The 27,985-nt window shown below is 47.3% G+C and overlaps 10 protein-coding genes across 10 annotated transcripts; 6 read left to right on the plus strand and 4 right to left on the minus strand.

Annotated features, from left to right (window-relative positions):
- Positions 1-2,250: 2,250 nt before the first annotated feature.
- On the plus strand, positions 2,251-3,400 carry GLAREA_00661 (alpha/beta-Hydrolase; the record flags this gene model as incomplete). Its single annotated transcript, XM_008085419.1, has 4 exons — positions 2,251-2,344; positions 2,392-2,563; positions 2,613-2,970; positions 3,017-3,400. 4 exons carry the CDS (start codon positions 2,251-2,253, stop codon positions 3,398-3,400), a joined length of 1,008 nt encoding a protein of 335 aa, XP_008083610.1.
- A 1,071-nt stretch (positions 3,401-4,471) lies between these two features.
- GLAREA_00662 (F-box protein) lies at positions 4,472-5,995 on the plus strand (the record flags this gene model as incomplete). Its single annotated transcript, XM_008085420.1, has 1 exon — positions 4,472-5,995. The coding sequence occupies one exon, from the start codon at positions 4,472-4,474 to the stop codon at positions 5,993-5,995; it is 1,524 nt and encodes a 507-aa protein (XP_008083611.1).
- Positions 5,996-6,586: 591 nt separating this feature from the next.
- Positions 6,587-7,424, plus strand: GLAREA_00663 (FAD-binding protein; the record flags this gene model as incomplete). Its single annotated transcript, XM_008085421.1, has 4 exons — positions 6,587-6,698; positions 6,971-7,171; positions 7,238-7,299; positions 7,398-7,424. 4 exons carry the CDS (start codon positions 6,587-6,589, stop codon positions 7,422-7,424), a joined length of 402 nt encoding a protein of 133 aa, XP_008083612.1.
- Positions 7,425-8,798: 1,374 nt separating this feature from the next.
- On the minus strand, positions 8,799-9,426 carry GLAREA_00664 (uncharacterized protein; the record flags this gene model as incomplete). Its single annotated transcript, XM_008085422.1, has 3 exons — positions 8,799-9,034; positions 9,087-9,281; positions 9,339-9,426. 3 exons carry the CDS (start codon positions 9,424-9,426, stop codon positions 8,799-8,801), a joined length of 519 nt encoding a protein of 172 aa, XP_008083613.1.
- A 564-nt stretch (positions 9,427-9,990) lies between these two features.
- GLAREA_00665 (uncharacterized protein) lies at positions 9,991-10,239 on the plus strand (the record flags this gene model as incomplete). Its single annotated transcript, XM_008085423.1, has 1 exon — positions 9,991-10,239. The coding sequence occupies one exon, from the start codon at positions 9,991-9,993 to the stop codon at positions 10,237-10,239; it is 249 nt and encodes an 82-aa protein (XP_008083614.1).
- Positions 10,240-10,923: 684 nt separating this feature from the next.
- GLAREA_00666 (Pectin lyase-like protein) lies at positions 10,924-11,952 on the minus strand (the record flags this gene model as incomplete). Its single annotated transcript, XM_008085424.1, has 2 exons — positions 10,924-11,793; positions 11,842-11,952. The coding sequence occupies 2 exons, from the start codon at positions 11,950-11,952 to the stop codon at positions 10,924-10,926; spliced, it is 981 nt and encodes a 326-aa protein (XP_008083615.1).
- A 1,473-nt stretch (positions 11,953-13,425) lies between these two features.
- Positions 13,426-14,670, plus strand: GLAREA_00667 (Pectin lyase-like protein; the record flags this gene model as incomplete). The annotated part of the gene is made up of 3 exons (XM_008085425.1): positions 13,426-13,680; positions 13,736-14,389; positions 14,443-14,670. 3 exons carry the CDS (start codon positions 13,426-13,428, stop codon positions 14,668-14,670), a joined length of 1,137 nt encoding a protein of 378 aa, XP_008083616.1.
- Positions 14,671-15,329: 659 nt separating this feature from the next.
- On the minus strand, positions 15,330-17,068 carry GLAREA_00668 (MFS general substrate transporter; the record flags this gene model as incomplete). Its single annotated transcript, XM_008085426.1, has 3 exons — positions 15,330-15,974; positions 16,030-16,838; positions 16,888-17,068. 3 exons carry the CDS (start codon positions 17,066-17,068, stop codon positions 15,330-15,332), a joined length of 1,635 nt encoding a protein of 544 aa, XP_008083617.1.
- Positions 17,069-17,958: 890 nt separating this feature from the next.
- GLAREA_00669 (uncharacterized protein) lies at positions 17,959-21,042 on the minus strand (the record flags this gene model as incomplete). Its single annotated transcript, XM_008085427.1, has 2 exons — positions 17,959-20,784; positions 20,875-21,042. 2 exons carry the CDS (start codon positions 21,040-21,042, stop codon positions 17,959-17,961), a joined length of 2,994 nt encoding a protein of 997 aa, XP_008083618.1.
- Positions 21,043-24,296: 3,254 nt separating this feature from the next.
- GLAREA_00670 (uncharacterized protein) lies at positions 24,297-27,235 on the plus strand (the record flags this gene model as incomplete). The annotated part of the gene is made up of 4 exons (XM_008085428.1): positions 24,297-24,417; positions 24,465-24,837; positions 24,889-26,948; positions 27,000-27,235. 4 exons carry the CDS (start codon positions 24,297-24,299, stop codon positions 27,233-27,235), a joined length of 2,790 nt encoding a protein of 929 aa, XP_008083619.1.
- Positions 27,236-27,985: the final 750 nt, after the last annotated feature.

The following is a 27,985-nucleotide window of genomic DNA, read 5'->3' on the forward strand; positions in this document are numbered from 1 at the left end:
CGACTGGAAGATTGGAGAGGGCCTCCGCGAGAACGCCACAACCGATTTCGTGGGACTCGATCTTACTTTAGCGCCAATGCGCCTTCATGCAATGGACTGCTGGCAGATTTCTTGTCGCACAAATGATAGTTGAGGTCTCTCTTGACCGTTCTTTTCGAAATGTGATATGTCTGTTTTGGGCAGACTGAACCCGGTTAAGAATTCCAATACACTCCAGGGCTTTCTACTTGAAATATCATTGGAAGACCCTGCAGTGAGATGTAGTAGAAATCCTGTTATACAACTTGTGTGGGATGCCGGATAATTCCTACGTACGAAGGGTCGAGGCAGGCATGGCCCCTCATCTTTCTCCGATTTGGATTCCGCTATCTCTGTCTACACCTTCTGTCATCGACGAAGCTGATCAAGTGACAAGACAGTGTCGAAACTGAATGGGAAGTTCAGTAGGAAATAATTTTGAAGTTTGTCCTCATATGGCTTACGCATATGCGGTGCCTTTGCTACAAGCGAGAGTAGGGGATGAAGGTGTCCTAACCCGGCTCTTGGATACTGATAAATGCTGACGTTACGTGGAAACGGGATGTGATTTGGTTCTCTTGAGAGTAACCAACAATTGCATTGCATGCTGTACTTGCATTCGGAGAAATTTGGGTGACCATTAACAAGTGTTGGAGGGAGGAGGGGTTCTTGTTACATGACTAAAGCAGTGAAGACGCTGAGCAGCCCGAACTCTGCAGAAAGCGTAAGCATGTGGTTGCGGCGGATAAAGGCATGATGTTTCTTGATCAGAAGAGAAGAAGTGCTCCGAGCTGTAGGTAGATGATCAAGCCGTATGGACGGGCTGCCAACGCCTGGTAAGAGATCGGAGGATTGGTCCGTAGAAGCAGGTTGGGACAATTGGTATTTCCGTGGACACGATTGTTCGCAAGAGTACGTCAGGCAGGCCCAATCTTGGATGGATATTTAGGAAGCTCGAAGAGACATGAGAGATGAGAGATGAAAGGAGAAGCTGGAGGTTGAGGAGTCCCATGAGTCCCACAAATTTGTATTGAAGCCTAACAACTAAGGTTAGGAAAAGAGCTAGCACCACGTGACACGCCTTGACGCTTGAAGCTCCGCTCCTCCAGTCAGTCCTCGTACACAATGTAAACTTTGAACTTTCCATGCAACCACAACCAACCAAAATCTTCCGCCAAAATCTTCCGAAAAAGAAGGAGAACCTTGGAACCCTGGAAGCGATTAAAAAAAATCTTACGAAGGATTCCTCCGACTACCGCGCTGTTCCTATTCCTGCCGCTTCGTCTTTTGCTCGTTTGCTCTCCTCGTAACGGCCACCAATGCCGCACACCGTGACGGGTGCCACCAACTTTCCGAGGACTGTCACTACAATCTCAGACTTCAGGACGCGAGTGACTCCAACCAACTTAGGAGACTTGCATTGCGCTCTCTTCCTCTCTGCGACCGTCTCCTAGCAGCCTCATGATGATTCTTCTTGTCCCGTGTCGAGTCTCCCGCAGTCCAACAATTGGATCACCCGTATGCGGCGACATATTTCAGCCTCGGGGCTGTTGGAACTTGGAGACTTGATGGGTGATGCTGCATTGCCACCACACCAACTTCAAGGAACGATCATGTATTTTCCTCCTTCTCATTTTAGATTGAATCACATGGACATTTCCCCAAAACGCTTCTAGCGATGGAGGAGTTCCGATACTGAGAAGCTGGAGTGATTGATCTGCGACAGGTTGGAGGGGTAAGAAGCAGCTGTGCAACCATTTCACGACTTCGCCTCAATTGTGCAACCCCAGGGACAGTGGTCTATGGCTCTTCTATCTTTCCGTCGACTAGCCCGGCATTGGTCCGCCTGGGGAAATAGGTTAGTTCAGGTAGGAGCATTTAGCTTACCAGAAAGTCAGGTACGATCTCCAAATGACCCCCTTCGCGTAATCAAAAATCCTTCGAATGCCGCGCATCTCAGTCTCACTCATCATCTGAAGGGATTACGGTTTCGGCAAATAATCAAAGATTACATTCTGAGAATCAGCTTGTACTACCAGAATGCGGGGACGCCGTTTTTAGAGTTTGAGATCCCAGAGTTAGTCGATCAATAAATATCGAGTGGAGTTCCTCTCTTTTCTTTTTAACCATCACTTCACTCTTTCCCTACTGTTTTCTTAGTCAACTACTCGTTGGCTCACTCTCGTTCAATTCTTTTCTCTTTTAAAGTTTGATACGTATATGGTGAGGAAAATGTGGTCATTTGCTGCGAAATATGTCTTGTTGTTCTGTATTACAACTACAAATGCTGCCCCAGCATCCAGTCTAGGTGCTTTATTCTCTAGAGGTATGTGAAACTTCTTTTGTGGAGGAGCATGCACTGATGTTTTTCAGCCATTCCCGATGCCCAATTTAGCAAATTCTCGTTAATGTCACAATTCGCCGGAGCTGCCTATTGTTTTGACAACGTGAATGGGAACGGGAAGAAACTAAGTTGTAATTCTGGTGGTGGAGCTTGCCCTTTAGTGGAAATAGCGACGACAAATATTACCACATCCTTTGAAACGTAAGAACCGCGCTGCCTCGTTACGTGTCTAGAAACTTACTGTGTGTAGTGGCATCTCTAGAACCAGAGGCTTTGTCGCAACTGATGATACGAACAAGATGATCGTTGTTGCTTTCCAGGGAACTTCGCTCTTCGACAAGAATCCCGAGGATATTATTACTGACATCAGCATTGGTCGGGTTAAGACCAACTTTTGTGGTACGGCCAACAAGAATGACGGATGCGAGATCCATGAGGGATTTAGAAATGCAGCCATCGATGCACAGGACGTAGTGAAAAGAGCTGTGGCCGCTTCGCTTGCTACGCATCGAGGCTATAGGGTTGTAGTAACAGGACACAGTCTAGGCGGAGCTGTCGCCGCACTAACTGCAACGCTTCTGAGAAATGCTGGTCAAGTTACAGATCTTGTGAGTCATGTATGTCATCCAACTGTGCACCACTAACATCATTAAGTACACCTATGGCCAGCCTCATCTCGGAACAGCTGACATCTCTAACTTTATCCAATCTCAAGCACCTGCTCTTGGATCGAACAATAGAGTGACTCATTTTAATGATATTGTTCCCAAACTCCCATTTCATGAGATTGGCAACTGGGGGCATTTTTACCCTGAGTTTTTCATAAACATCGACAAGGGAACCCAAACCGCAGCGAATATCCAGGTTGTCAATGGGCACGTCTTCACGGAAGCCGGGAATGAAGGCACAGAGAGCAAGTTTGGAGCCATTGGTGAAGTTATTGACGGATTGAGTGCTCATGGCGAGTACTTTGGCGCAATTAGCCAATGCAGCACTGAGCAACCTGGAACAAAGAGAGGACTCGAGGTCAACATATGAGCTTGGCAAAAGAAGCAGTGGAGTTCAGTGCTAGGTTCTCGGGATATCACAACATTGGAGCATTGCATGGATGGCGTGTCGGAGGCAAAGTCATACTGAAAACTAATTTGTGTCGAGGTCGTGTTGTTGCATTAGCACATGGGGTCGGGGATCTGCTAGGAGTTGGAATGGTCGCGTGTATAGTCAATTAACCCGTTTATCACAACCCCTTCGTTTTTCCCCGTCTCCAGCTATCTAATATGTCAGATAATCTGAGGTCACCTCAATCTGAGACAAGAGCATCTGCGTCAGAGAAGTTTGCGGGTCTGATAAGTCAATTTATGCAAGGTTGCTGTCACTCTCTAACCAAAGAAGCCAAATTTTAGTGTTCTCAAGCGACCGCGATACGCGTTGAATAATAGACTAGGTAAGGCCAAACCCAGATACGACAACTGGTCTTCTGTCACGCGCGCTGCTTTGTAGAACAGACGTCAAAAGTTATTGTTTACGTTGATCGATCGGAGATTTTAGTTAAGCACAAGATGATGCGCGACACGTCTTTTGTGTAGCTAGAAAGTCTACAGACGATGATTCGAGCACACGATCGCTCTGTACACGATTCAGACAGACTAGTCGATCTATGTAATCTTCTGTGGTACACGACAAGTATCATTCTTTCCAGTAAGACGGATTGTCGCAAACTTAGTCTGTACATCCTGTCACAACTAAAGTAGCGCTCTCACAGTTGAAGTGCTTTCTGGTATTACGGGCACAATTCAGACCCCACGATTCCTCGGATTTAAGCAAGTAAAATCGCGGTAATCAAGCCAGGATCAAAATTGCTAGACTTATAAGGTGGAAAGTTGAAACTGACTCCTGATCCCTTGGGCATTCAGCTCCTCCTCGCTTAACCAGCCTTACAAGCACAACAACTAGTGGAAGAAGAGAGAGGCGTAGCACATGGCTAGACTACCAACATAACCAACAAAGACTGAATCCTCCTTACATATCTAGAGTCAAACTGCACTCTGTCAGTTTTCTTCTCGTCGGTCGTATTCTCGCCTCGCCTTTCTCCTATAAGACACAACCGGTATGGACACGTTTACTAGTCTTCCCTTAGAACTTATATCCAGTGCACTCTTGCATTTACCTATCGCTGATCTTCTGGCTCTGCTACGCGTCAGCAAATTCATGAACTGGGTTGCAGAGAAGTTACTTTATAAGAACATAAAGTTGATATGGCGTCATAAACGGCGAGAGCAAGGAACTAGGGAAGTGAAACAATCGAGTTTCTTGAAGCTTCACGCGGTGCTCTTCAACATTTTGCAGATTCCGCAACGCGGGTCTTACGTTGAACATCTACACGTCGATGTTGGTGACCTGATAAATGTTTGGGGCCCTCCTGGTCAAACAAAAATCACGGAGGTGGAGACAGATCTTTGCAGAAGCGCTATTGCGAAAACGCCTCTATGTTCATCTCAGAGGGAACAATTGTTCTTAAACCTGGTTGCCGGCGTGCCTAGTGCTTATATCTCATTGTTACTTTTCCAAACGCGTAACATCAAGTCTCTAGATATTGGATACCCTGGTGAAAGAGCTTCGAAGCTTTATGGCTTCTGTCAGCGTGTCGAGCCAAGATCACTTTTCTCAGAAATGAACTCGAAAGCTACGGAGCAAAGCTGCCTTTGTACGTCGGATTTTTTACTTCTCGAGCGATTTCGCTACTCGACATTGTGGGATTACCCCTTATCGCAAACGAAGCCAGCAAAGATTGAGATAAACAACTTTCTCCCTATTTTTAACGCCCCGCGAATTAAATCAATGTTCCTCTACCTTTTCACCACACAAGAAGTATTTACAACTGTTCCACGCATTGCTACAACGATTACGGAACTTGTCCTGCACAAATATCTTCTAGGTGACGATCAGCTAGAGATGATTCTACATGCAACGCCAAATCTCAACGTTCTTGAGCTAGATTATTGGGTCAAATGTGATAAGCGACACCGTGGAAAATCATTCATAGATGTACCGCACTTATTCAATATATTGAGTGTGGTTGGGTGCTCGTTGAAGCGATTAAAATTATCTTCGAGATTTTTCTATCAAGACGGTGTCTACTTGGGCATCATTGAAGAAGGTGGTGACTACGATGACATTACGACAAGTTGGGGACTAAAAGGTTCAGCGCCGTCATTGGAAGATTTCATACGACTGCAAGTACTCGAGCTTCCAATAGCGGTGCTTCTTGGGTGGAAACGAAGTCCAGCGGTAGACATCGGCCAACTTCTGCCACTTAATCTCCAGGATTTGGTATTACGAGATGATCTATGGAATTGGGAGCGTTATACCTGGGACTACGAACACGGGGCGCGAACCTTGGTGTACTTCATAAATCAAAGTACTCAAATTAAAAACAATTTACGACGTATAACACTCACCATTTCGTCTAAGAGACCAGGTATAACCGATGAGGAAGAAGAACTTCTTGTAGAACTCCTCTCACCATATCTCGAGGGTGGGAGTAGCCTAAAGTTCGATCACGTCATATATGAAGATGAGTTTACACCAGGAATTTGTTGTAATCCTATCGACACATATAGTGATTCCGATTAGATACACAATCGGGTTTAGGGATTACTTACGAGAACAAATATGAATTTGCAGGTTTTGCAATTTAGAGTCCACTCTAAGGAAGCAATGTCTTACAATATGTTTCATAACAGCGAGGAGGCGAAAGACTATTTTCTCAACAACACCTGCCTTTGTGTAACGACGCAGGCGACATACCGGCCCGGAATCGAATTTCAAGCATCGGGGCTGGTCCTACGATTTCAGTCTTTAACCAGCATATATGACATGATATGTTCTTCTTGCTCAGAATTAAGGCAAATCTAATCACGTCTACGACGAGCCGTTGTCAATCTTTTCTCTCCTGCCGCTCATCGAGCCAATTAATAAGTTAGCAGAGAAGCACTTTACTGGGCAAACGAATCTCTATCCATCCGATAAGTCATTGGGTAACTTACAACGTTTCTCTCGGTTCTGCTGCGGTTGGATTGCACTTTCAGATTTTGCTCCCTATATCTTGCGTGCAAAATCCTTTCCAACATAATAAACTTCCTGCCTTGGTTACTTTGGAGCATAAAACTGAATGTGTTGAATGACAATTCCGCAAAATCTGAACTTGCACCTTGCGGTATCACAATGGCGCCGACTGTCGGATCCTTTCTTTCCAGCGTAGGCGTGGTCGGAGCTGAGGTTGGAAGTCTGACCGACGCTTACGAGAAGAAAACGTCGCCTTCACTTTTCGTTGCGTGTCAGGTCGCAAAGCTTGTTTTTGGGACAGACCAAGTAGACACTACTCCGCTAAACGAGGCTCTGGTTGATTGGAACTGGTATGACAACCAGAAAATCCAGTTGGAACAATTGAGGAGTCATTAACTCCTCAAGATTCGAAGCGGTTATTGATAAACCATATTCCATTCTCCCACCCATCTAACACCATCGATTTGTCAAATGCACTTAAGGTCCTCGAATTTTTCCGGACCGAATTTGCAGTTCGAAGTGGAGGGCACTGACCCAACCCAGGCTTCTCTACTATTGGCCAAGAAGTTATTTTACTAGATCTTCAAAGACTTAACCAGGACACTTTGAGTGAGGATAAAACTTTTGCAAGTCTCGGACCCGGTGGCCGTTGGGGCACTGCTATAGCAGCTTTAGATGCGCAGGAAGCTACCATAATTGGAGGACGTATTCCAGATGTTGGTATTGGTGGCCTAATCCTTGGAGGTATTTGATTCGTTATTTCTTATTGAAAGTTACGAGAGTTTAGTTCTGACATAACAACGAATGAAGATGGCTTATTCCGTGGCTCTGGCGAGTATGGTCTTGCTGCAGATAATGTCAAGAACTTTGAGGTATGGAAAAATTTGTGTCGTTGATCTTCCTTCTACATCAACTAGAGCCACTCTAGATCGTACTTGCAGACGGTATCGTCACTAACGCCACGAATCAGAACACAGCGATCTTTTCTGGGCTTTAAAAGGTGGAGGACCGAATCTCGGCATCGTCACGCGCGTTTCCAGAAGCTACAGAGTGGTGGACTTCTTTCATCTAAGGTTTAAAAAAGTTTCTACATAGCTATAGTAGTCAATCAATCTACTTTGTCTTACAATTTATCTCTCAGTATTAAGCAGTCAAAGCTCAGACCATATGCTAAGCGAAGGTGGAATAGGGGGGGCTTTCGGTATAGGGTCTTGCAAAGAATCACCATTTAAGCAATCAATTTCTCCCATCTCAACAACCCTTTCTCACTGAACCCACCTTATATAATTATACCAGGTTTAGATGCGCGTGTCAAACCCGTGTCATCATGAAACTCGAGAATGCCTTCGCCTTCGAAGTTAACGATATTATTCTCATGAACTTAGCAAGTAATTATATTAAGGCCATGCTGTCAGGGCTATGATGTATTCATCAAGTCTAGAGATTACTTCCCGCATAGAACAACGAATTACCCTAAGTGCGGTCTCTAAAGTATTATGTCAGTATAGTCACTGGCAATGTAATTGTTAATCACATTCCCGGAGTTGAAAGTTGTCCCGACGAAGTCACTAATTAATACTTTATGTTTAAGGCGAAACAAAATGATAATTGATGTCTAAAATAGAAAACGCTTAAACCCAGAAAGGATATCTCACTTCCTCCTCGCTGCTCAGCCCTACCAATGACCAAAAACGCGGAGACCCCCTCCCTCTCGCTTAAACCCGAGAAAGTGGGGTATCACCACACATTAACAACTGAACACCAAAAAAATGGCAAAAAAAGAAGCTTGCAAGCAAGCTGATGTTCCCTCAGGGGAGAGTCGAACCCCCGACTATTCGATGTGTTAGCACATCGCCTGAGTTGATTGTTTTAAGGTGAAACATACCATTCCGGTGAGACTGAAACAATTACAGCCGGACGCCATAAACCAACTAGACCTAATGAGAGTTAGATTTTTGTGTGGTTTGAGTTAGGTTCAGAAGAACTTACGACCGAGGGAATAATGATTGGTTGAAGCAATTTTGCAATATTTGGTATGTATAGTACCGTTCCTTTGATACTTTCGGGCCGAGGCGGCACCCGAAAACTACAACGGGTAAAACCTTAATTCATCACTTCATAAATCATCGTTTTCAGACAACTTTGGAAGTTAAATAATCTGGAGTTAATTTACAAATATTTACACCTTCGTTGCCAGACGCCTAGAATACTACAAGTGCTACACTATTACGAAACAAGAAAATTCAATGGCCCAATCTACATTCATTACGTATCCAGCACTGAGAGTCTATCTATCGTATCATGTACATTGAGTAGGTATGCTGGTGGAGGGGCCCTATAATACAGTATTTGGACATATCAGTACATTGACTCAGCTGCCGTTTCCTCTTTTACGGTTCCTGTTCCACGGTCTCTCTGCTTTGATCTTCTTAGGGAAGCTCGCTCTTTTCATAGCCTTTGCTTCCTTAGTTGTTCGCTTCCCAATATCCCATCCCCAGCCCCTAAGAGTATTGACAACTTTCGGAGTCACCGCAGCCGTTAGAGGTACCCTGATGAAGATGAAAGACTTGTGAATTGCGTAGGCAAGCGCGAGCTGAGTTGCAAGACCTAAGGAGCGTAAGTAATGTTGGTTCATAATATCATGTTCCTCTTAACTCACTGGCATCTTTCTTGTTTTTAGCTTCGGCCTCTTCCACACCCCAGCCAGCCATCTCGACGGTCTCATTGATGCTGTCATCGCCGGTTACATCCTTTTCCGTCTTTTTCATGTAGGATCGAAATTCATGCCATTTGTCCTTCACGGTGTCTGGTATGACTTTCTTGACGTTTGAGACTATCGCTTCCTCCCAATCCCCTACAATCAAAATTAGTCATGTGCTCGTATATGCATAGTCAGAAAATAAGTAAAAACTTCCAGATCCAGAAGGAGTCGGCTTCGAATATGTGCTAGTCCAATAAATCTCTACGACTGGGCTCCTCCCGTCCTTTCCCGACACCATATCAAAAACTACATTGCCTAGAAGTTCCCGAAGAGCCTATGTTGTCGTGCATAGTAGTGTTTCGAAACCCACGTATCGCTTCGCTAGCATGTGATATTCTGGTTCTTCTGAATACTTGCCCGCCCAACAGACTTCAATAGCGCTGTGGGCGATTTATTGTAGAAGCCGTTATTTTCCGATCATTGGAAGACCCACACCCCTTTTTGTTGGACCAAATTCCAGAGCAAGTTCTCCGTAGAACAAGACTCTCGAATTCCGGGTTCATATTCGTTCAATATCCATTCCACCAGATTCCAGCAACCCATACCTAACTTCTTCTGTCCGAGAAAGGAAAAATTCCACTCACCAATTCTGTCCGTACCGAGGTACCTAACCAACAAATAACAAAAAGGAAAGTCCAGCGCGCTGAACATCAAGTATACACCCAGAGCAGACCATCCATATTCTCTCGATAATTTCCTTAGCTTTCCCCCTAAACTTGTTGATTCTGGTTCTGGTGGCGTTGGCCCCTTCGCGCTCTCATTTTTACTATATCTGCCACGCCGTGAATTGTGGATTGAACGTATGGACGAACGTATTCGCTGTAAAACAGTCTGCGGGCGGACGGGCGATGTACGAGAGGAAAAGGAGAAAACAAAGCCAGTGCCTGGATTGGATTTCGAGAAGGCCTTAGAGCTGGCAGTGGATATGTTACGTCGTGCTAGTGCAGAAGTCGGTATCGAGAAGGGAGAGGTTTTTGTGATCGATCGTATGACTTTTGGAAAGCCTCGGTTTCCGGCGGAAGATATCGAGGTTCGTAGCATTGCGGCTTAATATGGTCGGCGAGGTTAAGATAGCGAGGCGAATCCAGGAACCCAAAAATCGTCCAATGTACAAATACAATTCCCAAGACTCCTCGTAATTGCTCCAAACCCCCAGCTCTGAAAGTTCTAATTGTGCTTGTTCTACCAACTGTCACCTCTTTGGCAATAACCCGAATCCGCCGGATGATTCGATAGTTGCTTTGACACTCGTATGTGTTAAGGTTTCTTTTGAGGTATGGAACTCGCTCTAAAATGTCGTCGTTATGAAGCCATGATTATTCAGTTGTGTAGCGCAGGCTGCGAATTGTTCTGGTTTGCGTGGTGGACTGATGCTCTGGTCAGAGTCCGACGAACGAGATCCAGAACTTGTATGAATTTGCTACAGGGAAGCTCATGCACGGTGATGTGGGAGAAACTCCGGGAGCGGCGTTTAAAAAGCCGTCGGATTTAAGCGAATGCCTCAGAGTGACATAGAAGCCACAGTTGGGCTAACAAAAGCAAAAAGAGCGCAAACAGAGAAGTCTTGACTCAGGGAACATGTGCACTATTTTGGTCGCAAGCTGCATGGTTCTTCATATGAGGTATGTACATGAAAATAAAAATGCTAGGCTATGTAGGGCTAACCATTTAGGATGATCAAATGAAAATATATACAATGAATAGGCAACATTTTCCACCCATTTCTTTATGAAATCTAACCCAAATAGGTTGTATCAACCCAGCTGGTATATGTGCTTCCCAGAAGAGTGCTTATCGAAAGTGCAGTGCTTCGCTTGGTCGCGAAGCTAGCTCTAGTTCCAGAAGCACCGGTTCCGCTGTTGTTGTACTCTTCGAAAAGAACGTTTCCCGTTCTAGCTTCAGATGTGCTCCATACTTCCCAGCCTGCCTTGTTGATGATGGCTCCTAAGCTCGTATTCTGGAAGCAGACCCTAGCATATTGGGTCCATGGCCGTCCGAGGTACACGGAGCCAGATGTAACAGAACTGGAAGTACCAGCAACAGTGGACTTGTTAATGACATAGTAGGAGACATCATCAGCAGTAGCCCTTCCATTGGCTGTGATAGCTCCGCCGGACGCAGATACAGCGATTGCTGAACTATCAATCCAGATTCTTGCGTGTTGACCGAAGATAAAATCGACAGCTCCTTCAATGTAACATTTTGCATAGACTTGGTTTCCGGTATTGGCGAGCAGAGTATCTTGGTAACCGTAAAGACCAACACCATAATATCCTTGCTGGTCTCCGTAAGCGGCTAATGCAATGGCCTGAGATCCTTTTCCGTAAGTATTCTTGATGTTGATGTTATAGAATTTGGTGCTTGCTGCGTTGTTTTGAACGGTACCCGTAGCCTGGTCATTAGCGGCACCACTAAGCAGACTTGAGCTATGCTGAATGTTGACTACATTGCCAGTGTACGAGGTTGTATCTTTGGTATAGCCATAGATACTGAGAACCGCTTTTCTTGCCGGAATGATAACTTGCTCATTGTAGGTCCCAGCAAGGATAAATAGGCTTTGTGCCGTGGTGGAAGTCGTACTGAGAGAATTTATAGCGGCTTGAATCTAGAACTATGTTAGTAAAAATTTCTAGATAAGGAACAAAGTACTTACTGTTGTAAACTTGCCACCAGACCCGACAGTAATGGCACCAGAAGGTGCAGTAGTACGGCTCGCAGCTAGCACCGACACAACAAATGAAGAGAGCGTGAGGAAGAAACGCATCATGAATACAGGACGATAGAACGGAAGAATCAAAGTGGAAATGATGACCAAAACAAATCATAGAGCAGACATGTTTTCGTTCTAATAGGGATCAAAAGACTGTCAATATTATGCAGCTGTCGCGTCAAGCGGAGATTATTGTCCAACGGATAAATTAAGGAGTCTTCAACCCCGCGGGGTACAAGCACCATTATCCTTGGGATAGACGGTTAAGCTCATCTCTAGTAGCGAGAAAAAGCTTGTCGAGAAGCTTATTTCGGAAGGACCTGGGAAACACCTTGGCTGCTTGCTCATGTCTCAACGACACAGCGCTATTGTTATGCCAATTTTAGAGTACTTGACCTACCCTGAGGTAGCGATGCTGCGGAATTGTCAAAGCCATATTCAAAGATACCATCGCATTAATATTTTGAAGTGAAATCAAGTAAATTTTGGGCGCAGTCTTCGCTCAGTGTTCTCCAGAAATGAAGTTCTCCGGATAGATTGTATTGTGGATACAAGAGGAACGTTGAAACATGACCCGAAAAAGTCGAGTATCCACCCACAAGGTTGTCTCCTGACTCCCTTCAAAGGCCGTGAAGGGGTCAGACTAAGAGGTAAAAACATCAGGACTTAACCTATCAATCGCCGCAAATCTTCTTTTCAGGAAATTTTAGATATCATTAACTCGAAAAAGACTGAACTGCCGGCGAAGGTACATTTTCTGATTTGAGGAGTTTTGTGGACTTGATGTCCGACGGATAATACCCCACACTCCGAGCTCGCTTAGTTCATCAATACCAAACGGTCTGGTGGGTTTCCACGAATCTCGTCCCGTTCATCTCCCTCGTTGCCGGACCCACCCATGTTCCTAGTCGACCTCCTTTCATAGTCAGAGAGTATTTTCGTGCCTTTGTCACGATGTACCTCCCTTTCAGCCTCAGCTATTGACCTGGTAAAGAGTAGAACTAAGTTTTTGTCTAACACGAGGGAGCGCCTTGAAAAACAGAATATAAACCCCATCAAGGTGACACAATGGCCCGGATCAGGCCGTCTAATGTAGCATGTTTTCGAGATAGAGCATCGGGGTCGACGATCAGCACTAGAACATGAGATATTCTACTAGCACGATGTAGCCTTTCCCGAGCCTCGAACCTAAGATCCATAACGTGGAGTCAAGCTTCCCTGCCAAGTTGATGGTCCGCATGACGAAGCTTAACGGAAGTATATCGTCCAACCCTTGTAGTTCGATATTTGGACGAAAGAACTCATTTCCGGGAGCCCTTCTATCTGAAAGAGGGGATTGAGAGGCTTGCGTAAGGTTCCCCACAGCTACTGCCATCAATGGCGCTATCAATGAAGATGTTTCTTCAATGGTAGAAGTATAAGTAGAATCCTGTGTGCTCCTCTTCAACTTCTCTCCTCACCCTTTCATCAGAGTTCATTCCTTTACACTCCTTTTGAATCCACAGGATCTTCTAATTCTTCATCAATATGCCTTCATTCATCCAGACCTTGGGGTTGGGCCTCAGCGCCGCACTCCTTGTTGCAGCTTCACCTATGCCAGCACCTACAACTGGTCCTCAATTGAACCAGGCAGTGGCTCTTGAGAAGCGAGCATCTTGCACTTTCACCGACGCAGCTGCCGTCAGCAAGTCCAAGACATCCTGCGCTACCATTGTCTTGAACAACATTGCTGTTCCTTCTGGCACAACTCTGGACATGACCAAGCTTACTTCTGGTACTCATGTAAGCATATCTGAATCTTGATTTCAACAAGGAAATTGACCTGACCTTTTCGCAGGTAATCTTCCAAGGCAAAACCACCTTCGGTTACGAAGAATGGTCCGGCCCTCTGATCTCTGTCTCTGGTGTAGATATCACAGTTACTGGTGCTTCTGGACACTCAATTGACGGTAACGGTGCGGCTTGGTGGGACGGAAAGGGAACGAATGGTGGAAAGACGAAGCCCAAATTCTTCTACGCTCATTCCCTTACTGGCACATCTTCCATTTCCAACCTCAACGTCAAGAACACTCCCGTCCAAGGTTTCTCCATCAACGGTGCTACTGGCCTCACCCTCTCTGGCATCACAATCGACAACAGTGCTGGTGACACCGGTGCTTTAGGGCATAACACTGATGCTTTTGACGTTGGATCCAGCACCAACATCATTATCACTGGTGCCAATGTTAAGAACCAGGACGATTGCTTGGCGATTAACTCAGGAACTTCCATCACTTTCACCAAAGGTACCTGCTCGGGTGGTCACGGTCTATCCATTGGGTCCGTCGGTGGACGTGATGATAACACCGTCAAAACCGTCACAATCTCTTCCTCCTCAATTGTGAACTCTGCGAATGGTGTCCGTGTCAAGACAGTTTCCGGTGCCACTGGAAGTGTTTCGGGCGTCACATACAAAGACATAACCCTCTCCAACATCTCCGATTATGGAATTGTAAGTTCTAACCCATCTCCTCGATTCGAATGAGACGACTAACACCAGTCTAGGTTATCGAACAAGATTATGAGAATGGATCGCCAACAGGAACACCAACAGCTGGTGTCCCAATCACTGGTTTGACTCTCAATGGGGTGACCGGAACCGTTGCTTCAGGAGGTACCAACATCAAGATCCTTTGCGCCGCCTGCTCGGGATGGACATGGACTGGTGTGAGCGTTACTGGTGGTAAGAAGAGCACTGCTTGCAAGGGTGTACCAACTGGTGCTTCTTGCTAAGTCGTTTGCCACCTTCTGAGCCCAGAGCTCGGTCTGTAGTGATCCTTAGCGATCACCACCTTCGATTCTTGTAAATATCAACCTGTTGATTCGTTTGTCTGTTTCCCTGAAAATTTTCAAGTAGCAATAAAAGAACTTCTCACTCAGCAGATCCAAATCGATGAGTCAACAAACTAAGTAAGATTGATGTGCCGTGAAAATTGACGCCGATTCGAACGATAGCTCTTCCACAACGTAATTGTGTCAGCAAAGCACCCTAGGCGTTTGAACGAATTTCCATCCTTTTTGTACAAAATGTATCCATATCGCGACTAGCAGCTCGGCACCTAGTTTTACAGTCTCTCTTGTCTCTAAAGCCGAGTAAACTACGACAAAACAGGTTCTACTTCCGACAGAACGCACATATGAATTTCATTAAGCCGATGATTTTTCAGTAAACTATTTTTGCACAAACAGGGACGTTTCGTACTAAGTAAAACAAGGTAAGCAACTGCACTTAGCATAACTAGTGTTCTAAGAGAGATACTCATACTTATTGGTCAACGCCTTCTTTCCGATCTCATTCTCCACCCATTTAAGCTAACGTGGCGAGTCCAAGGAAGAGAGTCCTGCGCATACCATCAATCTACCTCTTTCCCAAAAACCAATGCAATTTTGCTTTACCCCCGAGAAACTCCGCGTACACCCCACCCCTCTGCCAAAAGCGCCCCCACCTCTTCGAGACTCAGTCCTTTCGTTTCCGGGTATATCCTCCAGACAGCAAGCCAACCAGCAACACAAACACCAGCATAAATTACAAACGTCCAGGCAGGAGTAAGGAATTCCATCATAGGTAAAAAGGTCAAGCCAACCACGAAATTCGCACTCCAGTTGGTAGATGTACTTAAACCACTCCCAAAGGACCTAACATTCAGTGGGAAAAGCTCAGACTGCATCCACGGAACGTTACCGAGACCGAGAGCATAGGCGCCTACATAGAGCATGATACTAGCTAGAACGAGCATCGGCGCTGTTCTTTCGGATAGAGGTATCTCCTCATTAGCGTTCGCGGAAGAGGATGGGTTGTCGAGGCTGAGATTTTCAGGAAGGGTGATGAAATGGAAGCCAATGGCGCAGAATAGGAGGCCTAGGGACATGATAGGAATGGAATACAACAGGATTTTGCGGCGCCCGATCCGGTCGATCAGTAGGAGAGCTAGACATGTGAGGACAAAGTTTGTCAGCGCGACCGAAAGCGAGGTTAACGTCGGCGAGGCGAAGCCAACTATTGTGAAAATAGTAGCAGAGAAGTACATCAGAGAATTCTACGGGTACATTAGTAATGGAGATTGGGCATGATGAGAGTGGTGAAAAGCTTACGAATCCACAAAGCTGTTGAAGACCCTGGAGGAGACAGGCAATTGCCAAAGCTCGTCTATTTCCAGAAACTCGAAACAATTCCAACCAAAGATCTTTTGAGTCTGAAAACCAGGCATCGTTCTGTTTCTGTGACTGAGATCTGTTTCTTCCCCTTTTTGCTTCCTCCTCTTCCCTCACTTCGTTCTCAATTCCTTCCAGAACCACTTCAGCCAATCCTTCAATCTCAACACCACTTCCAAATACTTTTCTCAACACATTCTTTGCCTCGTCTCTCCGATCAACCATTACAAGCCAACGGGGCGTCTCGGGCATGATGATCATCACCAAACACTGTAACCCCGCGGGTACAGCACCAAGTCCAACCATCCATCTCCAGCCCGTAGCTTGATTTCCCCATTGTACAAATGCCCATCCGACGATATAAGCGATGACCTGTCCTATGGTGATGAAGAGAACATTCAAGGTAATCAACCGGCCGCGAAAGGGTGCCGGTGCCAGCTCAGCAATATACAACGGCGCCACGAAACTCCCAGCGCCTACAGCCAGTCCAACAACTGATCTTCCGACAATCATTCCGGCAACATTGCCCGCCACAGCTTGTATCACGGCTCCAAGTATGAATGCTAGGTCTGCGAGTAGCACAACTCGTTTCCTACCTAGACTGTCTGCCAGAACACCGGATACGGGCGAGACAAGAAGAGCGAAGAGAGCAGTGGCGGATGTAATGAGCGACTTGTCGAGCGTCGTGAGAGGATGGCCGAGAGAAGAGTTGATCGAGACCAGCGTCGCAGAGATCACACCCGTGTCGTCTGAATTGAAGTCAGCGCAGCTTCATTGAAACGAAGCCAGAACACGTACAGCCAAACAACAACCCACTTATCCCAGCGCTGAACGTAAGAAGCCATACGAATACACCCGGATGCCGCAGGTTCTTTTCCAAGAGAAGGGAGACATCGCTGAGATCAACCTCGTCTGTCGCATCAAGGTCATCTTCGTGGGAGGACTGTCCCATTAAGGGTTCTTCAGCGGTGTCTGCCATGTCTCTCAAGTTCACTGATTGAGACGCCAGCTTGGAATTGTGTTTCCAACCTCGACAGCCATTTGCGACGGCAGCGACGTGCGAGTCTCGAATCCAGATGATCTGGGCGTGAGCTTTCCATTGCCTCGGAAGGCTGAGGTGGGCGTTCTAGGAAGTCGCGACTCGGTTAATGATTGGACAGCGGTGACAGTCTGGAGGTACTCAGTGCTGCTGCAACGCAAACGTCGTGACTCGTCATCTAGCAAATGCAGATTGTTGTGAGCTTGACATGGAATAGGGGCTGTTTCTAATCGATGAGGAGGTGGTGATTTAACAATATCCACTTCTCATCCACCTGTATAATGAAATATACCTCTGGAGGGCCATTTTTTCACATAAGCAACATGAGACATGGTGACGAGATAAAGATGCCCTACGCCAACGGCGTGAAGCACATCTATTCTATACTAGGTGTTACACAATCTCTATATAGTTCGTACATCTTCGACCCCGGTAATTCCAGCTACGCCTTGATTGAGAACTGAAGACCAGTACCACCAGCTAATTATGCTCGTGATCTTCACCAACCTCGCCGACGGTCTCAGTACCAGATGCGCTCATTTCATGCCACAAGCAAGTGCTGTGTGCACATAATCTGTATCGAAAAGACACACCAAACCCAAACGCCGTGCCCAAACCTTGCCTGTTAATACGGTCCGTTATCATCAACGGGCCTCAAAGACGAAACACCAAGATGAGTTAGCACAAAGACCCTGATCCCGTGGCCCAAAGCTTCCTACCCCAACAAATCCCAGATCGACCAGCTGCTAGTTCCAAGCAACCAAACGCAAAACAGTCAAACAATACAGGTGGTCCATGTTGATTCCCGTTAACAGTTGTTCGGAAACATCTCAAATGTCTTGTACAGTCTCATCCTGCTCGCTTTTCAACATATCATCTTCCTCATCAGCTGCGAGCTCCTCAATGAAGTTGTCCGCATCGGCGGTAGTCATGCCATTCTGCCTCTCCCACACCTCCCGCCTATTCTTTTCGTCCTTTGCTTTCCTAGCCCGTTCGACTTCCTCGAACCCGCCTGACTTCTTCAACCGTCCTTCTTCAACAAAGGTCCCCAATTCCTTCTGAAACTCGCCACCTCGCCGACTTTCGAGCTCCTTCTGCCGGAGCTTCTCTGCTCGTTCGATAGCCTCGAGGCGATTCTCGTGATTCGGTTGCAAAGCACGCACTTCGCCTAGGACGCCCTCTTTCGCGGCAGCAGGATCAGCTGTTATTACATGATTTAACCCCTTTGACAGCACTCGTGGCGCTATTGAACCGCCCTGAGGAGCATCCTTCATCTGTTCCTTGGTGGCCTCCTCAACAAGCGCAAACGTTTGTTGAGCCTTCAAGAGGTCGTCTTGAAGATCCGCTGCGAGATCTTCCTGCATGGTCACTAATTCACGATCCGTACAGACAGTCTCAAGCTCTTGTTCCCAAATCTTTTGCCAAATGGGAGCTTCGCGTTTGAGGAAGTTTTGCATTTTGTTGAGGTCCTGGGTGGCTTGAGCGATATCTTTCGCAACCGTCTCAAGAAGTCGTGGCCGAGGACGAACACCGCGCATTACCACATCCTTGCGTAAATCTTCCACGATATCCTGGAGGTCATCAACTTGACTGACAAGCTTGTCGGAATCGTCATTGAGAGTTTTCTTTCCAGAATTAACATAAGATCGACCGGATCCACCACTGATATCGGGTATTGCTGCTTTGATGGCAACGTTTTTGACCGAATCAGCTTTTGAGCGAATCAAGGACATCGAGCTTTGAATGTCAGATTGCCATGCAGAGTAGGTCTGTTTAATGATAGCCAAATCTCGCCGGAGACCCTGGAGTTCACTCATTTGTGCTTGGGTAGTAACCTTCGATGGGCTCATCGGTGATGGGTTCACTCGTTGATTATCGCTGGACGCCGCACGGAAAGAGGCCGGCGGCACTGTGGCAATTCGAGCTACCTCTTTTGCGGTATCTTGTTGGCGGTCTGAGACAAGTTGAATGGCAGCTTGTTGGTCCTGAAGTGTAGTGCGGACGCTTTCAACACTTTTTTTGATCCCCCCCAGCCCTTCATCGATGTGACGTTTTACTTCATCTAGGACTTCGATATTCAAAACTAATACCGAGCGATCCTTGATATCACTAAGATCTTCGAGCTCATGACGGACACCCGAGACAGGATCTTGAATGTATATCTCCGGAAAATCGACACCATTATTATGAGTATTCCAGGCGAACTTGTCTATAAATCCTAGTTGTAGTCTGGCAAGTGACAAATCGTTATAACCCTCGGCTAGGACGAATTTCTTAACCTTTGTTTTGTATTGTAAGAATAATGTCAGCTCATTTCCCGGCGGGGGTGATGGTTCCGGTGTGAAGTTACTCTGTTCTGTAGAGTATGACGCGACCTCCTTCTCCTGAACGACCGTTTGTTGCTTAGGTGTCTCGGGAAGAAGTGTGGTTGGGGGAGGGGTAAGCACAGGCAATGGATCTTTCAGAGGGCCATTTAAGGTCGCACTCGGCACATTCTCATCGAAATCGACAATTGGTTGTCTAACCATGTTTTCGGGTGTTTTAGCAACTGGGCTGACATCGTTTGCGATTGCACTAGGTGGCGAGAAATCCGATTTCTCAGATGCTTCAGAAATCCGACTTGGGATTCGGGTGGGTGATGCATCAGTTTGCAAACGGGTTGACGGATTTCTGCTATGCCGCTGATCTCCGCGATTTTGTACGGCCTTCATCGATTCCCTAGCATCATTACGTCCCCTGTTAGGAATTGGAGAATTTTGCGGCATCATAGGTAAGCCGCCGGGCGAGGCGCCGAGGTGTTTTGATATCTGATATGCAGAGTAACGTCTAGAGGCCCTTCTTTCGAGCTCGCCGCCTCTTTGCAGCGCAGCCAAGGCATTTTGAGTCTTTGGCGGAGGTGGAGGAGGCGGAAAGTCGTTCACGTCCATACCTGGTGGTTGTTGGACGTCGTCTCCGGGGTATGGTGGTAAGACTGGCATGTTTTGCATTGTTGTGCTGGACAAAGTAGACTGGTCTGAAGCTACAGAGTTCCTCGAAACATCGCGTCCAGGAAGCCCTCTTCGACCGGAAGCTTGCGATGACATTCTAGGTGGGACGCTCGCGTCGTTTGAAATGCTATCTCGACTATTTGCCGCACCATCGCCTTGATACCCATTTGAGATCCCCTGATCCAGCATGTTTGTAAGACCAGTATTCGCACTTCCTACACTGCCCACACTGCTCGTTCGGGGTACAGAAGGCTCGGACTGGCTGAGCCCATCTCTCGTTGACTGCTTCTGACGCAGTTTCTGTTGCTTCCTTTTTAGTCCATGCAACAGATTTATTATAATGTCCCTAATTCGCGGCAAGTACTTCTCCAGACTCTCAACACTTGCTTCCTGGCTTAAGGTGGACTCCAGTATATGGCGCAGGAGTTCTGGAACGTTTCCTAAATCGCTTGTGTCTACGTTGATTGCAGTGAAAGCTCTACAGGCAATGTTGAATTCATATCCTAGCCGCACATAAACGTCTGATACCTGCGCATCAGTTGCCTGGTGCCGTGACCATTGTGTCAGGGTCTCGAGCAGTTGCTTTGTGGCGACCAGAAGATGGGTTACACTCTTTTCGATTTGGGAGAGCTGGGGAGCATTCGACGTGCTCTGGACAGGTCCGCCTGGCTAGAGGACATGGCTGTCAGTCGCAGTTCTCATAGACTATTCCGCCTGCTGCAACAGAAAAGAAGCGCGGAAACGCTGCTCAGCACTCACGTTTGGTCTTCTCCCACTACCACTGCCGTTTGGCAAAGCCTTCGAGGATGATGATGCCCGCTGTTGGGACGGAGATATCGACCGCGGTGGCATATTTGGAGGAGGTCCTGGGTCTGCGGCTGGTGACCGCCGCTGCATCGATCTTTGCGAGGTTTGTGGTGCCTGCATGTCAATTGTGTTGTCAAGCTGAGAAAGGTCTTCGAGCGTGTCCTTTGCCGGCGCGGACCGCCTGCGGAGCTCCTAGAAACGTCCTTTTGCGTGTTTCCGTCTGAGAAATCCTACGCCGTTTGCTTCTTGGCGTGAAAAGGTCCTGGTCGCGACGTTGGTGGACAGGTCGGGGTGCAGTTTTGGAGGTCTCTCAATACCTCAGGTTGAAGATACGAACACTAAACAGCCGACCTACATGATCCACTCTTAGGTAAGCGAATGCCATTTACGATTTTCCCCCATGAAACGGATATTTGACAGTGTGGTCTGGGGAACGCACGGTGATGAATGTTTCTTGCAATGTTATTTGGATGAAGTCGTCTATTATTATACTTCTGCCGGTTTTGATTGTGGTTGTGAACTTTCTCAGGGGTTCTCCCCGACCTCCTCGTCCATAATAGGAATATGCAACTGGATCGGGCAGAGTTCTAGAAGAGCCGCCTACCGAACCGAATCCTCATTCGGACGAGGGACCTTTCGTACACAGACTAAACGAGTTATACCTGTGATTTATGACGTTGATCTTGCGGATATATAATGTAGAGATGCAAGAAATCACCAGAGGTAGTACTGGACATCTTGCACTATGTTTCACGGGCAATTGACAGATCTATTAGATGCACTACAGACAGCAGAATGATACGAAGGAGTTGCTGATAGGATCAGAGCTATTAGGGGCGAGGCAGTGCAGGAAAGAGGAGGGAAACTAAACTGTGAGAAATCTGACTTGAATAATCACTACTTACCAAATTCACTCTAATCTCTACAAAGCCGGTCCCTTCTCGTCTCTTGTCATGTTAGTAGAATACGAAGATGCTTTCGTACTAGAACTATGTAGTTACCTACCTACCTAGGTAGGTAGCTTAATTGGGCAGAGCTAAAACCACTGCAGCAGGCGATTGGTTCTTTGCACCAAACCAGCCGCAGAAGCACCCATACAATCTACCAATAACGATTTGTGCGGGAGACGGGTCTTGTTGAAGCGGGTTGACGATCGACAGAACCTGGGGAGAGCATGTGTGTTTCCGGCATGCAGCTCTTCAGTCTCATGCAACGGTGTTTAACGGTTTTGACACAATACAAAGAGGGGGAGTATGAGAGTTTGTTAGTATATCGTTTAAATTCACATACCTACTATCAGACCTCTCGAGTCAAAGCCATCCGTAGGTGGGTAAGTAGGTAGGTACGGAAGAGGTCTTCTTGTCGTCTACTAGTTGCATTTTGGGGCTGCCAGGGATAAATGGTACTCGACAGGAATTAAGCAAGCACGGCAACCCACACCAGACGCCACCACGACGACCCTTGGATTCTGAGGACTGGAGCGTCAATATCAAACTCATTGTCCGTCTGCATGTTCTCGTCCTCGAAGCACCGCACGCACTATGGCGAATGTGCGTCGCTGCCTCGACAATGAGAACCCAATTCTAACTCGAGTACGGTGGTACCAAGGTAATCCGTGCGGGCGCTGCATCGTATGACAGTCAACTGTGCGCCCGCCGTTCGGTGGTTCTTTCGCCCATGATGCTTGCGGAGGAGTCGAGAGTTCGTTGCTGTGCGGTGCGCTGCGAGCTGAAGATTTCATAAATCCCAAGGAGGCCGGAACATAAGGCGATCAGGTTATTGTGTCCATTGCCTTAATACCCAGAAACGTTGTACCTCAATCCTCGACAATTGAATCTCCAAGCATCCTCCAGCTGATTCAGACGCTTCCAGGGACAATCGGTTTGGCCCAGCCACAAGGAAGGGAGCTGCCTCGTCTCCCGTACCGAAAAAAGCTTTGACCTTCGAACCTGGCGAGCGAGGCTGCTTTTTGGGATTGAATATAGAAGAAGTGGGACCTGAGGTGGACAAATAAGTGGCAGTCCAAGAAGGACATGTACTCGATAGACGACACATTTTTCTTTATTCTCGAATGTTTTCGGTATATGTTCAGTATATGTTGCCTTGGCAGACTCTATTCCGAGTTCTGGCAAAACCACCGGACTTTGTAGCTTAGGTACGATCGAATTGACAGGTAGACCGACCTACAGGTTGTTTATATTTAGTCTACCAGGAGGGGCAACTGAGCAGACTGACGGTGGTTTGGGAGCTGGATAATTTGATTACGAGACAATTCCAATTCTTACAGTTAAGGCTGCAGATGAGATTAAATCAAAACGGTGCCTTGTATCTCAAGTCCTCCGTGCTCGTGAATCCCGTGGTTGCACACGACATCTTCTTGACCTCTCCTGCTCGGAGCCCCCGGCGCCGCTTTACGGGCTGGGCCATCTCCCGCTTGAACGCTTCACTAATTCTGAACGGCTCCAGCTCTGGGTCCACGTTCATCTCATCGACTTTCGAACCACCTTCTCCCCTTCATCCTACGACTGTCCTCCCAACCAGCTTCTCGTCCCATCTGCCAAACTCGTTCTGCCCGTGGAGGTTGATGGCAAGCGTGAATGTCCAGATCGGAGTGCAGTCTTGAGTTGTCTTTCCTTCTTCCAGCGCTATTTTGATAATTTGACGTTGAGCTTCGCGGACGATCGCTTGGCCTTTTCTGGCTTCGAATTTCGACCTCCCTTCTCACCCACCACCATCGACTCGACCTGCATTGCGCAGAGCGACCTGACCTCCTGGAGTCAAGGAGAAAACAGCTGCGATCGATTGAAGTGGTAATATTCTCTCTTTCTTCGAGGTAAGACACCCATGAATAGCCAGCCTCTCTTTCCACGTCCCATTGTGGGTCGATTGGTAGCTATGATCATGGCACTCCTGATCATTCTTCTCTATTCGCAGATACTTGATCACATTGAACATAAGCTAATTGCGAATCTTCTACCAAACAGACCGGTTTCTTTGTAATAGAGAGTTTTGTTGGCCTTGTGGCTAGGGGTTGTGTATCCGAAACATTAAAAAGGCCTCACATCGGCGCGAAATCCAGTCTGCTACGATCGCATAGCACGAGCTGTGCGGTTTGTTAAGAAGTATAATTCCATCTCTATTCTTTCTTCAGACCTTCACCTTCACATGTGGCTGTCGCGAAACCGTCACGAGCGCCGGGATGGTGTGACGACGCCTGTGACAAGCGTGGACTTCGACTTCTAGTCGAACCGAGCCTTCTGCCACCATGATTCGAGCTAACATATTATCACAGAAAGGACAACTGACCCCTCTCGTCAATTGCTCTTCGAGTATCCGTATTTCTGGATCACTTAGTTGCCCAAGTCCTTCCGAACATGGTGCAAGGAAAGAAAGCTAGCGATATGTCCAACGGCGGTTCGAAGTATCAGACCAATATGTCAAACCAGCGAAAGGACATGGTCGATTCTCGGGCAGGTGTTAATAAAGCACAAAACGGTGAGTCGGGCTGCATACTATGCTTTCGTCATGCTAATTTCGCATAGGAAATTCTGCTTCGTTCCGAACGGACAGTGCCATTTCAGGCAGTAAGGGCCAAGGAGAGCGCGTGCTGCAAAGATGGGTGCCCGATGCGCCAGAAGCTGAGGATGGCTCCCTGGAATCCACGCGAAAGGCAGGTCCAGTATGGGATCAATTTGCTGAGAATGAGCGCCGCTTTGGCCTCAAGAGTGATTATGACGAAAACATCTACACCACGCCAATTGACAAGAGCCATCCTCAATACAAGCAACGTGTTGCGGACGCGGACAAGAAGGCGAAAGAGATTGAGCGAAGTGTCACCACCAACGTTCATGTTGCTGAAGAGCGTATCACAGACAATCTGACAGCAGATAGTAGTGGTCTTGACGAAGAGGACAAGTGAGTTTCCACTTCCGGACATTGCTTGCACATTTACTTACATTGTTCTAGGTACAGTGGGGTCCGACGGCCACAGGATTTCCCACCTCTCAGTTCCAGCACAAATAACAGCAACAAGTACACTCCACCTGCACGACGTGCGCCAACTGGCCAATCGACGGTCAGCGGAGCACCTGTCGACCCAGCCATTATATCTTCTCAGCTTGCCCGTCCAGACAAACCTGTCGCGGACAAGAAGCCGGCTTTGAGTGCAAATGCTAAGGGCGAAGTCGCTACACCTCCAACCACAACCGAATCAAGTGTCATCGCGACTCCAGATTCCAAGCCTGCTGTACCAAAGGCTACTCCTTCTGCGACTAACACGGTTTCTCCTAAGGTTACTGCTGAGGGAAGTATCGAGCGCGATGTTGCAGGCGCATTCAGAACTTTCGCTCTGCGCGAACGAACACGGGTCGAGAGTGCTCGAATCAGCAAAGCCAGAAATGACAAGGAGCTAAAACTGAGTGACTTGAAGAAGTTTGCAGATTCTTTCAAGCTCAATACACCCGTCCCCGAGGATCTGATTCCTATAATTGCAAAGGATCCAGTGCGGCAACAAGAGATTAAGGAAAATGCAAAGCGCAACGCTGAGGCCAAACCTAGCCCAGCAGAATCTGCGAAGCCTATTGCACCAATCCCCGATGCAAAGGCTGCTTCGCAGCGTCCAGTACCCTCTCACGGAACCCCATCGTCCAACATGCCTAATCGGCAGACCCCAAATCGCAATGCTGGATTTCCCAACCAAGGTGGTTACAATTCTCAGAACTTCCGTGGTGATCGATCTGCACAAGGTCAACAAATTCCCGTTCAGCAGGGTCGGGGTGGGCCAGGCAATTTGGGAGCTCGTCTGAGAAGCCTGGAGCAGCAAAAGCATAATCAAATGCCACTTAATCCTATGCCAATTCACGAGGCTCGCCTGCCACCTACCGGTCCTTCCAACGGAGTCGACCCTAACTTCTCTCGACGGTCCAGTGGTGTCAACAGTGCCCAGGGAGGCCGGTTGAATCCAATGATAAGTGAATTCAGACCAAGCCCATTTGCGGCTTCGTTTAATCCTAATGCAATTCCAAGCAGCGGCTCTAGTCCTAGAACAGCTGCTAATGCCGTCGAGACTCCGGTACCTGCACCAATCGCTCGGTCACTGCTAAAACGCAAACCAATCCCTGCATCAGAACGTCCGTCATTAGAGGCAAAGTTCGACGCTCTTGAACACATCATGTCAATCAAACCAGGCCCAGGAAGGGATTGGAGTAAGAGCGGAGGGCTGAAGCCTGCTTTTGACACTCCTCCAACTTGGAGACAAGTCGCCGACGACGAGAAGCCTGGTTCAACCATGCATCAGACGTATAAGAAGCTGTTCGAAGAGGCTCCATTTGCAAACCAAGCAATGTCTTCGCCAAACCCTTCACATGCGGTCCCACCGGTCCCTCATCAACACCAACTTCCATTCCATCTTCAACAGGGTGTCCATAACATGAACCAGCGGCAATCTCCTCGACAACCTTCCATGAACTTACCGAATCAGCATGGTCATGGGCCTGCGCCATCCTTCAATGGACCCGACGAGCATCGCATGATGCCATCGCAATCGGCGCAATCCTTCGCCTCTCCTCGCCTTCACAATATTCCTGTTGCTGCATACCCGTCCCCCATGAATCAATCGGCTCAGCTGTACAACCCACAAATGGTACCCTTTCCAGGCGGTGGGCCACCCTTGTATCCAAATCGTTCTCTTTCTGGAAGTCATCAATTCATACCCCAGCAGACTCACATGGGACCGACCATTATGATGCAAAATCCAACGAACGGTTTTATGACTTCCCAGGGTATGGCACCTGGTCCTCAGATGATGTATCCACCAGGGCAACAGGGTCACTTTATACCCCAGGGTAATGGGCCGCCAATCATGCCTGTCAACGGCTATCCAAGTCCAGGTAGAGGAGCCCCAATGATGATGAGTCAAGGCTCTCAACAAGGCCATCAACAACCGCCTATGTTTGGTGTCAATCCTGGTATGAGCCCAGGTCCTCAATATGGGCAACCTGTCTATGCTCAAGCGCCACCTAATCAAAGTAAGTTTAAGATCCTGTTATATTTTTCAACTCTTTACTAATACCTTCAAGTGCAAATTCGTAACGGCTATCCTGGCGGTCCAAATCATTTCGGCGCTAGCCCGCAGCAGCAAATGCACCAGTTCGTACCGCAGCCACGAAACAATCATCAAAATGGTGGAAATTACAACAATAATAACAAGAACTTTCAGCCCCATAATCAACAACACGCAAACGTTTCACCGGCCAACCCAGCATCCAACGGATCTCAACCTCGGGCATCTGAAGGACCCGAAGAAGCGAAATGAGTGAATTTAACTCCATGAATGAAATTACAAATCGGCGTCGATGCTTAGCATCACCCATAACTACTTACCTAACCTATTGATCCTGCCGAAGTTTTCAGAGTTTAATCCACTGGAGGCAAATGTCCTTCGATCCAAATTATCTACTGTTTGAGGTATTTCTTTATTGATCCTCTTTACGTATAACCATCATTATAAGATGACTGGATTTAGCTTGGATTATGAGCCTGGCAGGCCAGTGGTCGGGCATCCTATTGGGTCGGGAGATGCTCCAGCACCGTCACAACAATGGTGGGTCATTTTTCGCTTACTTATTGGGCAATCAACATTTTAAATTAGAGATCTGATGGTTACATCTACAGGTCTTGGCAAATCATTCGCTCGTTACGCAAAGTGTCTCTTGGAGAGGGTTGGACAATTCGCTCTTGAAGGTGCAGCCTGGGAGGTAGGGAGGTAGGGAGGGCCGTGCGACTCGACCCGAGCCCCCTTTGGAGTGCCGAGGGTTTTGTCTGTATTGGTGACGCTGAACTATACCGATGGACGAAAGTGATAATTAGAAGTTGTGGTTTATTACGTGGATTGTGTGGCTAGCGAACAGTATTGAAGGCTCTCGGAGTAGACTGAGGATATCCCGGTCTTTGTGCTGTGTATCAAAGCGCTAATCTGAACCGAGAAATATATTTTGATCAATATGGCTTGCCTTCTTAATCATTACGCATGTCCTGCTACTGGCAAGTGTTGTTAGTTGTGCTT

This window comes from Glarea lozoyensis (genome assembly GCF_000409485.1).
Source record: "Glarea lozoyensis ATCC 20868 chromosome Unknown GLAREA3, whole genome shotgun sequence".
Classification (NCBI taxonomy): Eukaryota; Fungi; Ascomycota; class Leotiomycetes; order Helotiales; family Helotiaceae; genus Glarea; species Glarea lozoyensis.